This window comes from Glandiceps talaboti, chromosome 4 (genome assembly GCF_964340395.1).
Source record: "Glandiceps talaboti chromosome 4, keGlaTala1.1, whole genome shotgun sequence".
In the NCBI taxonomy this organism is placed as follows: domain Eukaryota; kingdom Metazoa; phylum Hemichordata; class Enteropneusta; family Spengelidae; genus Glandiceps; species Glandiceps talaboti.
The window spans coordinates 15,390,808-15,404,693 of record NC_135552.1 but is presented as its reverse complement, the minus strand read 5'-3'; the positions used below and the strand labels follow the sequence as shown (position 1 = coordinate 15,404,693).

General features: G+C 35.8%; 2 protein-coding genes across 2 annotated transcripts in view; one reads left to right on the top strand and one right to left on the bottom strand.

The window, feature by feature from the left end:
* Positions 1-8,398, bottom strand: part of LOC144434718 (arylsulfatase B-like) — a 10,203-nt gene extending 1,805 nt beyond the window's left edge. Inside the window, exons 1-13 of the mRNA XM_078123233.1 lie at positions 8,296-8,398; positions 7,164-7,232; positions 6,889-7,000; positions 6,063-6,114; positions 5,530-5,633; positions 4,800-4,906; positions 4,014-4,078; positions 2,765-2,866; positions 1,824-1,887; positions 1,342-1,439; positions 996-1,138; positions 692-750; positions 176-287 (exon numbers count right to left, since the gene is read on the bottom strand). Of these exons, the coding sequence (XP_077979359.1) occupies positions 176-287; positions 692-750; positions 996-1,138; positions 1,342-1,439; positions 1,824-1,887; positions 2,765-2,866; positions 4,014-4,078; positions 4,800-4,906; positions 5,530-5,633; positions 6,063-6,114; positions 6,889-7,000; positions 7,164-7,232; positions 8,296-8,392 (1,184 nt within the window). The 5' untranslated portion in view covers positions 8,393-8,398. The remainder of the gene's footprint in view (positions 1-175; positions 288-691; positions 751-995; positions 1,139-1,341; positions 1,440-1,823; positions 1,888-2,764; positions 2,867-4,013; positions 4,079-4,799; positions 4,907-5,529; positions 5,634-6,062; positions 6,115-6,888; positions 7,001-7,163; positions 7,233-8,295) is intronic.
* Positions 8,399-12,552: 4,154 nt separating this feature from the next.
* LOC144434717 (integrin beta-1-like) overlaps positions 12,553-13,886 on the top strand; it is a 34,149-nt gene continuing 32,815 nt past the window's right edge. The window contains exon 1 of the mRNA XM_078123232.1: positions 12,553-12,706. The gene's annotated coding sequence lies outside the window, so the exon portion shown is untranslated. The remainder of the gene's footprint in view (positions 12,707-13,886) is intronic.

Here is a 13,886-nt window from a genome sequence, read left to right as displayed (position 1 = left end):
ACAGACAGTACGGTACAAAAGACACTGACGCATGATTATAAAATTGTGGTTTATCTCAGACTCATCCAACTCAGTACCAGTACTAGTCTTGTTTCATGCAATCCATTTACGTACATCAGAATGTTTTACAGTGCCTTTGTCTTTAGTTTTGGCAGTAAATTACAATCAGAGTTACCTTATGGCCGCTACATGATCTATTTCGTCAATATTGTATACAAACTGTGTCCTTGGTGATGGATTTCCTTTAGATAACATATCCCATACATTTATCCCATCTATGTCAGGATCTACGTATGAGATGGACAATATGTAAATTAAGGAGAACTTAAGGATTGTTTTTCAGGATTGAAAAATGCATTTATAAATCTATCTAAGGCAAGGTATCAACAATGACCAATCTGTTATGTATGTATGTATGTATGTATGTATGTATGTATGTATGTATGTATGTATGTATGTATGTATGTATGTATGTATGTATGTATGTATGTATGTATGTATGTATGTATGTATGTATGTATGTGTGTGTGTGTGTGTGTGTGCGCGCGTGTGTGCGTGCGTGCGTGCGTGTGTGTGTGTGTGTGTGTGTGTGTGTGTGTGTGTGTGTGTGTGTGTGTGTGTGCATGCGTACGCGTCTGCGTGCGCGAGTGGGTGTTTGTACGTTAATATGGATATGTAAACTACACCATACCTGTCTTTCCTCCCGCTAGTTCTACAAATGTTGGATACCAATCAACCGCATGAATCATTCTGTATTTAAAATAAAGTTCTTTAAAGCCACAACAAATTTACATATGTTTCTTTCGACTGCAACCTTAAAATCATCTATAATGATTATGATACTAAACAATAGTGAAAAAATCTGAACCAAATAGAGCAATATGTTTATAAACTGCTTTTATCATAGCAAATTCATAAGTACTTGAAAAATACGACTCAATTCAGGATGAATATGAAAAGAATGTCACGTTATTTATTAAAAGTAATTCACCTACCCATCATTTACATATCCTGTCTTTTCTAGCATATTTCCATGTACAAAACTCGGGATCCTTGTTCCTCCTTCAAACAAAGAGTTTTTGGTCCCTCTAAGTGGCCAGTTATTACCAGCATGTTTGGGTTTAATAGAACCACCGTTCTGAGCATGAATCGGGAATAAATAATGTGTATTTTTTGGTTTAGTAAGCATTTTCAATTCATTCATCAAACAGGTATATATATATATATATATATATATATATATATATATATATATATATATATATATATATATATATATATATATATATATATATATATATATATATATAGAGGTGGATTATATATTGAGCGAATACTTACATCTGAAGTAAAGACCAATAAAGTATTATTCCATAAACCAAAGTCTTCTAAAGCTGTGACAACATTTCTTACTACGTCATCCATTGCTGTTATCATGGCTAGAAGAATCATTGCTCTAACAAGTTATTATGAACTGTTCACAGGGGCACGAATATTCAAATTACAAAACTATAGGGGTAGGCTCACTTCTGTATGCATATGGGTCAAGAAAAAGTTATTTTCGCAATTCTGCCTTGTGCGACCTCTCTGAAATGGAGTCATAAACACTGACAAATCTGGTTTGTAAGAGGCATTCTGGGAAATAAACAAAGCTAAGAGTTCCCCATCTCTTTAAACGATAGCATCTGAATTCATAACCGTTATACGTTAAGACCGTACTGCCACTGATTGATAGAATGAAAATACTGATGATAGGATGATAGAGGCAGTTTTTTTTATATAAATAAATAAATAAATCCAACTTTCTACTTAGTCTTTCTCACCAGATTTGACTCTTCTGTTTTTTTGTTCAATAAACGGATACAGGTTGTAATATTCGTCGGGAACCTGAAATGTTAAAAGATAAAAGACTCAAACTTTTCATAAAGAAATTCATACAACACTTGCCTGTCCATCCATCCTCCAAACTTAAATATATGAGCGTTGTTTAACTTTGTAAAGTCAAGCAATGCTACTTGAATTCCATTCATATTACCTCTATCACTGTGTGTCTGAGACACAGTCAAATCCAATAAAACTAACCAAACCAAACCAATTCAACTATACACACATCACATGCATCAGCTCTAATGTGAGCTGTAGACTGGACTGGACTGCATGTAACTTACCTAAGTAAGCTGAACTAAACCAATTTAAAACTAAACTAAACTTAGCTAAGCTAAGCTAATCTAAGTTGAACTGAACTGAACTGAACTGAACTGAACTGAACTAAACTAAACTAAACTGAACTAAACTAAACTAATCTAAACCAAACCAAACCAAACCAAACCAAATCAAACCAAACCAAACCAAACTAACTAAACTAAACTAAACTAAACTAAACTAAACTAAACTAAACTAAACTAAACTAAACTAAACTAAGCTAAACTTAGCGAAGCTAAGCTAAGCTAAGTTGAGCTGAGCTGAACTGAACTGAACTGAACTGAACTGAACTGAACTGAACTAAACTAAACTAGTTAGATTAAAGCTAAGGTGGGCTTGGCTAAACTAAGCTAAAATATCAATCAATCTGCTCTACATTTATAGAAAATAGTAAAATAAATCTGAATTAAACAAAACTGATATTACAGTACCAAAATTAGACTCAACCTTTCTAAAGTAATGGCAAAAATAATATTCAAATCATTAGAAACAACATATATTAAGAATACTGCATTACCTAAAACCAAACGATAAATTTCATACAAAGAATGTCAGTACTTACCTCTAATGGACCGTGAACACTTTGAAGTGCCAAGTACATAAACAGTGGTTTACTCTGGTTATGACTGGTTATCACATCGATGGCTTTATCTGAGTACAAATACTGTAGGCAAACAAAAATAGTTATAAGGTGTTTTATATCATGCACAAGCCAAGTTGAGCAAAACAATATGGAATATATACTCCGGTCGTTCTACGTCACGACAACGTGTGTCTACGTCATTAGTTCTGCTATGCTCGAAATATGAGTCAAAACGTTCAAAATTGCCATTACTTTTCCCCGATTTTTCTTTGATATTACTGGCCTTGGTAAATTTATGTTATTTTCCAATATTTTTCTTCATTCAGCCGGAAAATACTCGTGACCTAAGGGCTGTCACTACTTGCGGATCATCTCGCGACTCGTAGTGATAAAGCCCCCTTAGGTCACTCGCATTTTCCTTACGAAGAAAAGTATTGGGGGATAATATCTAAGAATACAAACATTTATTGCTATTTTTGAGTAGATGTGTAAAATAACATCGACATTATTTGCAAACACTAGGTTGTCAAATATCATTCTTTATGTATTCATTTGAGGGTGGTGTCGTCAAAAGTGTAATTTACAGCCAATATCAGCTAAGCGCGCCAAAAAGTATGTTATCCACTTCGGACGTGGACAGAGACTCTTTACAAATAAAAAAATTGCGATACAGTTGTGATACATTGTAACTAACCAGTCCTAAAGTGTAACATTGTATACATTTCCCCAAATGTCAATGACTTCAGTGGTAACAATATAATACAATTATCTATACTACGGCTAGACCGACTTGGCCAATCAGGGGCCTTGATTTCGGTTGGTTATATGAAGCCATAACCCACTCTTTCTTAGGGCTGTGGCTCAGCACAGCTCAGCACCAATTTTGTATGCAACAAATTACTAAAATTTTGAAAAAGATCCGTTTGAGCCAATCACCTATAAGTAATATAGACAACTTCTTAGGTAGGGTTATGTGCCAAAGACTAGGGGGGGGGGGGGCATGCCCTCTCGTTTATTGGCACATAACCCTCCCGAACTCGTTGACTATCTATTACTTGTATTTTGTTTTCATTTGTAAAGAGTCGGCATGTGTGAGTGTTGTTCTTATTTACCAATTGTGTAATATACTATGAACCAAAGATAAAAATGTATTTGTGATACACCATTTGTTACCGTAATATTGTAATTTCATAAAAATCTAAAATCAAATAAATATAAAGAGACTTACTGTTGAATATGTTCCATTTTGAGACCAGTCAGGCAGTCTGTTGTCGTGCAGGTCCAGGTAGTCACCTTCAAATAGCAAACGTCAGGCAAAATTAACATAGTTTTATACATTTTTCGAAATTTCAATACTTGGAGAGGGTTTTATCTTTGTCATTTGTCATTTGGGTGTTTGAAATACACACAATCCTTTTGGCACATAACCCTACCGAACGAGTTGTTTATCTTTAATACTTATACCAGGGCGTGATTGGCTCAAACGGATATTTTTTCAAATATAACCAACCGAAATCATGGCCTCTGATTGGCCAAGTCGGTCTAGCCGTAGTATAAGCTCTTACGACCAGGATTCAGTGTGTTTCGAACACCTCAATTCTGGTCATAAGAGCTTAGCATTTGGGTGTTTGCTGCAACAATTTACTCTAAAGTAGAAGACATCAAGGGTTGCGTCAACCATAGTCAATACAGAGTCTGACGTAAGTTGGTGTGGTTTCGGCTGGACTGTTTGTTTTGTCGCCTCTAACTGACGCATCTTTTGATGTGTCCTCTTTTAGAGTAAATTGTTGCACAAAACGGCAAATGCTACGCTCTTATGACCAGAATTGTGCATGTCTCAAACAAGGATTGAGTGTGTCTCAAGCGAAAGCTTGGCACAACATATACCCATGTATAGGTGATGAAGTTGAAATCAATACATGTAATCTCAGTCACCTCATACCAATTCAATGAAATAATATTGAAATGCGTGACTTGTTTTGAAAAAGACTGTTTATAATGTAGGAATACCGACCGATTGAGTGATTGTAATGATCTTCAAATCCATTGTAGTAACCATAGAAACTGTCAAAACCACGTTCTGTTGGTGTATACGACCACTTACAGTATCCTAAATGCCATCTACAATTATTTTTGTTGGGGGGAAAATAATGAAAACTAAATGCCAGGTCATACAATATCAAATTGTCTAACAGATAGAATTGTGTTATGTCATGTCATGTCATGTCATGTCATGTCATGTTATGTTACGTTGGGTTGCGTTACGTTGTGTCATGTCATGTCATGTCACGTCATGTCACACCATGTCATGTCATGTCATGTCATGTCATGTCATGTCATGTCATGTCACGTTAGATTTTGGAATGGCGTTGTAAAGTATCTTATGCTATTATTATACTATTATACTATTGTGGTTCTTACGTCATGACACGTCATGACATGTCGTGTCACGTCAAATCACGTCATACCACGTCATGTCATGTCAAGTTAAACGATGTAATGTAATCATACATTATGTTATGCTATTCTATGTTGTTATTTTATGTTTTTTTTTCAATATTGTGTTATTTTAAGGTATTTTATGTTATGGTATGATATGGTATTTGACTGTGTTGTGTTGTGTTGTGTTGTGCTGTGCTGTGCTGTGCTGTGCTGTGTTGTGTTGTGTTGTGTTGTGTTGTGTTGTGTTGTGTTGTGTTGTGTTGTGTTGTGTTGTGTTGCTGACCGTCACACAGATTACTCACTTGCCCACCATATGCGTAGCGTATCCCAACTCTTTGAGTTGCTGTGGCAACAGCGTGAAGTTCAATGATAACCCTATAGGTTGCATTGGATGTATAGTTTTGTGCTGTTCACAATAATAATAATTAAGAATGATTGCATCAGAATATTTCCAAATTTGTGAAATACAAGTCCCTGGATGCAGCATGTTTAATATTTTCAACATTAAGAAAATAATGTATAGTGAAATATTAAATACAATATTATCCCTTTCACTTAAATCTATGTATGTTCTCTTTCTGAAAGAACTAATCGGTAAACCAAATGCAATCTTAATCGTCCTACAATCTCAAATAAAAGTTTGCGGAATATTTTACTTTCAAAACTCTGCTCTTTATAATCATCTTCATTAACGTATCACGCAGCCGAGCATACCCCCCCCCCCTTTGTTTCAAAAGGACCAGAGCCTTCGTTCATATTGGAGAGATTTCTAAGATGTTTGATTTTTCAGACTAATTCATATTCTACCTTAATCTAAGCAGGAATGTCTCCTCACCTGAAATCCCGTGCGGTGTGGATAATAAGCTGCCATGTAGGCCGCTCTACTTCTATTAAATTAAATGAATACATAACGTAAAATCAGCCCTACGTCATTAGGCCGAGAGACTATACTGTACGAGTGTCAAATATATTATAATGAAGAGTCAACCGCATACTTTCTGCCAAACTTGGGCGGCAAGTCACATTCAATATTGATATTGTTGCCCGTGAGATAGGTGTGATTGCTAAGTCGGTTTCTTGTGAATTTGATCATCGACATTAACTGCATCAGCTGTAACTGGAACGGTTTTTTGAAAATGTTTTGTTATAATAGGTATAATAATAATTAATTAAATCGTAACATTGTACACAGTGAACCGTTTTGCATCACCTGTGAGTGAGTACTTCGTAGCTTTATAGACGACAAATAAAATCGTTTTTCGGTCCGCATCAAAAAACTGTTCAGCGCCCCCAACGTCCATCACGATTTCAACTTGTTTCTGTACTGCTTATGAATAATATCGAAAAGTGATTAACACAATTAACAAAGTCTAATTATTGGTATTTTCATAATTTTCAGTGAATATGTTGTGGTTGTCTGCTCGAAAAAATGACACTCCAGTTACAACTAGTACAGTTTTAACATGGTGACAGATTCAAAACCGAGCCTTCGCTCAAGATTATAACTTGTCACTACTCTATATACAGATAATATTGACAACTAATAAATGGATATAGTGTCTTTATATTGTCATATTCTTTGTCTCTTTAAAGTTTTTCATCTCTTGGGTCCATTCTGTTAATTATGCAATGAGAACATTGCAGCTGAAAGGTTAACTTACTGTGTGCATGCAAGTGGCACGTATGACTGGTTCAAGATAACGCCTTCTCGTGCCAGAGAGTCTAACATCGGTGTGTATATGTCTGAGTTGTGGTAACCTATATCATTCCAGCCTGTAAAAATATGGTAATAAAAGTAATTTGTCTCATCTTCTGCTTGGTTGACCTATGACCTTTGGCATAATGTTATATGTACACAAGTCTAAACTTCATTGACAGGTGACAATATCATAATATAAAATCGGATATCATTTAGTATTACTCATCTATGTCTTACCCATATCATCGGCCACAACAAACATAATATTTGGTTTCTGTACTTCTTCAGCGGCATGTAAGATGTTCTCTGTTCAGTACAAAAATCGTTACATAAAAATCATGATCATGTTTGAAATGAAAACGGTTATTCTGTGACAGTTTTTTTTAAATTTATTATTTCAAGGATGGCTATGATATCATCAGACAATGGTTAGTGAGAGAGAGAGAGAGAGAGAGAGAGAGAGAGAGAGAGAGAGAGAGAGAGAGAGAGAGAGAGAGAGAGAGAGAGAGAGAGAGAGAGAGAGAGAGAGAGAGAGAGAGAGAGAGAGAGAGAGAGAGAGAGAGATCGGGATGATAATAATAACGTAAGAGGGGAATTAATCATGGGGTACCCGGAGAAATCTGCTTTGTTCGGTAAGGTCAACCCGATCATCACCCTTATTATGTCATATACATATAAATTATGTCTAACTCAACAATGTCAGGGCTAGGTGGGTTCGAACCCAGACTACCCTGGCAAGACGAGTATGACCAAACCGTTCGACAACCGACAAATCGTTTAGGGACATTTATAACAATTGTATACAATACTAATAATTCTGTCCAAAACACAAAACATTGGCTATGTACAGAGATGATTTCATTAACCTTATCAGAAATAGAATCGAGAAGTTAGATCATAGAGAGTGAGACAGGATGATAATGATGATGATGATTATGATGATGATGATGATGATGATGATGATGATGATGATGATGATGATGATGATGATGATATGGTAAATTATTAAGTAATCTATGTACTCACTATCAACAATTAAAGTGTTTATTCGATGATCACCCCCCCCCCCCCACACACACACACGTCTTGTTATTTATGGCATATGCAATATTAATTATTATGTCAATTTTGTGTGTTATGAGCAATGGCTGCAAGTATCAGTTTTCAATTCTCTCATAGACTGCGCGATAGCTAAATCATTGTATAGTTGTATCATGCAATGAGTGTCGGCATTATCATTACGAATTCTTCGTGATGACTGAAATACATGCATACCGTGGTGAGTTCCTGTTTTTTTTGCTGATAATCTCTATAACCTTGCTTTTAGATGAGTGATACGAAAACTACATTTTGATTGAGTCACACATACCGTTACTTGAGTTGTATTTCCAAAGTCCATTAGTAAGGTATATAACCAGTACTGTTACTTTAATCTGCATAGTCATCACAGAGTGTGGAACTGACATCCAGTAGATCTAATTGAAATACAGTTATAGAAAGCTATGATGATGCGATAAAAGTGCTGTCGTATGGGGACAATATTGATAGATTGAAGTATCATGGATTCCCAGAACAGTTTCAAATACAATTGTACTTGTCACCGAGACTTATACAATTCTAATACGAGATATATATACATGACATTCCAACTGTCATAGATGTACGTAAATACACAGATAGACACACACATTGATTAGACACACACATTGATTGATTGATAGATAGATATATAGATAGATAGATAGATATGTAGATAGGTAGGTAGGTAGGTAGGTAGGTAGGGAGTAGGTGCGTGGGTGGGTAGGTAGGTAAGTACACACACACAGAGACATACATACATACATACATACATACATACATACATACATACATACATACATACATACATACATACATACATACATACATACACATACACATACAACATACATACATACATACATACATACATACATACATACATACATACATACATACATACATACATACATACATACATACATACATCTACAAACCTATGTGTGGTTGTTCCAAACTTCACGCTGCAACATGTAATGGTATATTGTCATTATACAATTTATTTAGAGAGTAATCTAAATACTCACATGAATAATTATCTATTTTTATAATGCTGATACAGTACATTCCCATTTGAAAGATTACTAAAGTTCATTTTGATATTGTGCACTCTGGTAAATATTTACATATACATATATTTCTGTACAATTACTTACTATAGGACGCTTTAGGGCACAATAAATAGATATTGCTGAATGAAAACGGAAATGTGGCCATTAATCAAAATAACGTCTACGAAAATTTTCAATTTTCATAAACGGAACAGTGGAAAATTGTTAAGGAATAACTAAATGTGTGGATAAAGGAGAGATGAAGATATAAAATATTATTGCATGTGTTTTTTATCCATGGACGCTCACTCAAGTTTTAAACTGTCTGGTTAAAAACGTCTGGTCCCTCAACCATATATAGTTTCCTCTGCACTGTCTATGCCTCAACTTGCCTTGTTCTATCAAGTGAAACTTGAAGGTGTTGGCCGATGTGTGAGGGCGTCCCAGCAGGTTTACCATACTCAAGTACGGTTGTAAATGTTGACAGACTCTGACTGTTCGTAGTATTATACGGGCCTTAAAAAGAACAGATATAGATTTTATGCTTGTACTCAAACTTGTATGATTTTTCTTTCAAGATGGCTTCAAAACAGGAACATGTATAACTTTCAACTTCAAACTTTCAACAAATTAAAAAGCCATGGCTACATATACGATCTTACAGTGACCGATTGACCGGGCATCAACACATACGAATATCGAATGCAACGTCAACGTGGGAAAAATAAAACGCAAAAACAACAGACAAACTAGAAACATTGTGTATTTCTATGTTATCTCCATCGCTACTAGTACAGGTTTATATACTCGGTGACCGTCAAAGGACAGTGTTGGGAATCTGTTTTATCGAACTTTATAACACCTCGGCGTTCTTACACAAGCTGTCATTGGTCAGAATCGAATCACCTGACCTACTTTGAATAGACTATTGCCCGCGCGGTGATATTGCCCGCGCGTGCACAGACTAATGTCCAGCACTATTGCCCGCTGGATTTATTTCGACCGTTGCACATCTATTCTATTATCTAAATGATAACACATGCCAGCGAGGGCAATATCACAATTTAGTGCCTGCACAAGGGTTGGCACTCTTTACCAAGATTTTGAATCAAAATTGTGGTAAAGAGTGCCAGCCCGAGGGCAGGCATTAAATTGTGATATTTCCAGAGCGCATGTGTTATTAATTTTATTACACTGTTCACTCATTCGTCCAATCAATCACATAGCTACTCTTCATTCATCAGCATTCGTCATCGATAGAAAAAATTTCCCTTTCAAGGTGCATTTCCAAATTGTACTTTCAGTTAAGCATCGAATACGGACATGGCATGCATTATTTGTAGGAGCTAGTCTGTGATTGTATTTATTCAAATTTCTGCAAGAAATAAGCTGGTGTGACTTACTGTAGTTAGTTTGCCGCCTCGAGCGCGTAAAACTGGAAAACATGCGCAGAATAGATGTGCAACAAATAAATCCAGCGAGCAATAGTGCCGGGCATTAGTCTGTGCACGCGCGGGCAATATCACCGCGCGGGCAATAGCCTATTTGAGTAGGTCATGTGATTCCATTCTGACCAATGACAGCTTGTGTAAGAACGTCGAGGTGTAATAACATTTAATTAAAACCTTTCTTTAAAGCTCAACTAATTGTATATATGTCAATTCCTGTCCTGGAATGAGTAAACACTCGTAGAACATTGACATGTGCATGCATGCATTTTCTCATGTCAAAGGGTAATTTTGAGTGCACCCCAAAATTATGACATCAAATCATATTCAGTAAATTTGCCTCGCTGTTTTGCTGCAGATATCAAGGTTAAGATAGATAGATAGATAGATAGGTAGATATGTAGATAGATGGATATATATATATATATATATATATATATATATATATCGATAGATAGATAGATAGATAATATAGATAGATAGATAGATAGTTAGATAGTTAGATACATACATACTTACTATAGATAGATAGATAGATAGATAGATAGATAGATAGATAGATAGATAGATAGATAGATAGATAGATAGATAGATAGATAGATAGATAGATAGATAGATAGATAGATAGATAGATAGATAGATAGATAGATAGATAGATAGATAGATAGATAGATAGATAGATAGATGCATCTCCGTATGAATGAATAACAACACATACAAAACATTCAGCACACATCATATCATTATATACCGCACCAGCCCAACCCATGATGATGTTGATATTCTAATTCTATATCTTCTAGTTGAGAAGTAGGCTATAGACTTTCTCAAAAATCTATATTTTCTATTCATTTACTTTCCAACTCTAGTCTATGTTGTATGGTTACTGTTATAAATATGTGTTGTATATTATGTCAATTATAGACTAATTAGGACTTTAGCCCCTTACAGCAATAACAATTCCCTTGTGTGTACTTCATACGATACACACAATGCCAAGAAATAGCTAGGCCAAATTAACATTTAAGAACTTGTTAGCCGTGCAATATCGTATGTTGGATTACTAGTGTTGCCTTCAGGCAGGCCCTTAAAAATTGCATTCACCCACAAGAACATTAGTAAAAATATATTTTCAGTACAATATAAGCATTCTGTTATCAATTCAGATCTCTCTCTCTCTCTCTCTCTCTCTCTCTCTCTCTCTCTCTCTCTCTCTCTCTCTCTCTCTCTCTCTCTCTCTCTCTCTCTCTCTCGCTCTCTCCCTCTCTATATATACATGTATCAGTGTTTTTATCTTCAGTTGTGTACATTTTTATAAGTAAACTGTGTTTATTTGGGGGAAAGCCAAAGAGAAATTTCTGAGTCGGACAATAAAATTGAATTGAATTTAAAATGATTAAATTTCCATCTTAGCGGTTAGCCCTTACTAATAATATATATTTCTCGATATTTTCTTTTTAATTTCCATCTTCTGTATATACTTTGCTATATTTTTTTTTCTACGTTTCTGCGTAATGCTCTAATAAATATAACAGTAATTAATTAATATTGAGATAACAGTATTTGTCTGAGAGTCGACATAGCAGTGGTGGTATCATGTATCACTGCAAGGAACTATGGGGAATCATACCCTACGTGACATTTCGTATTCAAACAATGCATTGCGCGACAGGCGTAGCGTCCCATCAAATATTTAGTTTACACACGATGATGAAAGCTGATACCATAAACGACCAGCACGAAAAGATCTAAGCTTACTAAAAGCAATAACAAGTTTAAAAAAATTCTAATATATCTTAAGCTTTTTTTTCTTTAAAAACATAAATGCAATTAAAATGAGTAGATATATTCAGATTTCCTCGGAAAGACATGCATCATACAATATCGCATTGTCAATGCAGGATGTTCATGATTGTTACATTGATTACAAAGAAGGCGAGTCGCCTGTGTTGTGGAATATCGGATACGGGGAAAGGTCCACTTCTCATTCGATGTCGAGGATGGGCAACTTCCGGTGACGTCACAGGAAGTGCATTCGCCTGCCATTTTGGGAATTTTTATTCAGTCGCAGTAAACAGTAGACCAGGCCCTGTGTATCATTGAGGCAGAACTCGACCGCCAGAAGCTTATTAGAGTGGATTATCTTTCGATTTTGTGTGATATAGCAGCTAGAAAACGACGTCTTTATCTTCGTACCATTAAGGTAAGTCGTAAATCGACAGCGTTTGCTGGTATGGTTGATTAATGTTAGCCTAGCCTTGCCTTGAAGACAACCAATCTAATGTAATGTCTTGTCCGTGAGCAGAGAAGTGTTACGAGAAGGCAACAGAAAAACCGGATGATTTGTATCGTTGTGTTGAGCCGTCAATCGAATATTACAACCAATATGCATATCGTTTAGATGATGACTTCAGACAGGCGCACAGTTTCCAACGTTGATGTGTCTTGCTTCATTTATTCATGGTGTATTGTTTTCCGATCCTAAAATTGGGTCGTTCGATCTCTGTGTATGTATCAACGGCGGTCGGCATGTTGGATGAGCTGGAAGAATTCTCACTAAAATAAGAAAAAAAAACATGTACAGTGTAAATGATTTATCAAATGTTGTTTTCTGAATTTTTCAAATCATCCACGGTATCGTAAATAATCAATGACATCACGGAGACGTCGTATTTAGATACGGCAATGGAGCAATCGAAATCTCGTCTGACTGGGCTGGTGCATCTGTACGGTCACCGACGGTCTACACAACTGTGTTATTAAAGTTTGCGTCCAAGGACGCCTCTAAATCTCTCTCATTGGTTACAGTAAAGATGATGATACTTCCCCTTCCCCTGCCTCATAGCAAGCAACCCAGTAAAGCTTGTAACAGTGATTATTTGGCAAACCCTGGTTTGCATCAACGTCAAGTATTTCATTTTCACTACGGTGAAAATAACAATCTGATTGTAAACAATAAGAATTGCCAGACATGAGAAAGAATATGGTTGGCTGTGAAAATTACATGTAAGCTAAATTCTCATCCAACAGTAACAGAGCGTTTTATTTTAACACATTTGGAACTTGAGACAACCGTAGATAGTCATTGCAAGTATAAAAAAAAAGTTGGTTTCCTGTCCATAGCTGGCAAGCCGACTGACATCTAAGCCACTATGGTTGGTCAAACAAGGTTATATGCCAGCATGACTCATGCAAATAAAACACAGTGGTCACAGACTGCCTTCAAGTTTCATGTAGAAAAAATGTGGGCACAGAGTTGAGACGGATTGTGTTTCCTTTGACAACATACTAAGCCGGGTTAGTTGCTGCACAACTATGCCCGACTCTTACATTTATTATTTCATAGTCAGAGATATGAATATATACAACTCACACTGACTCAG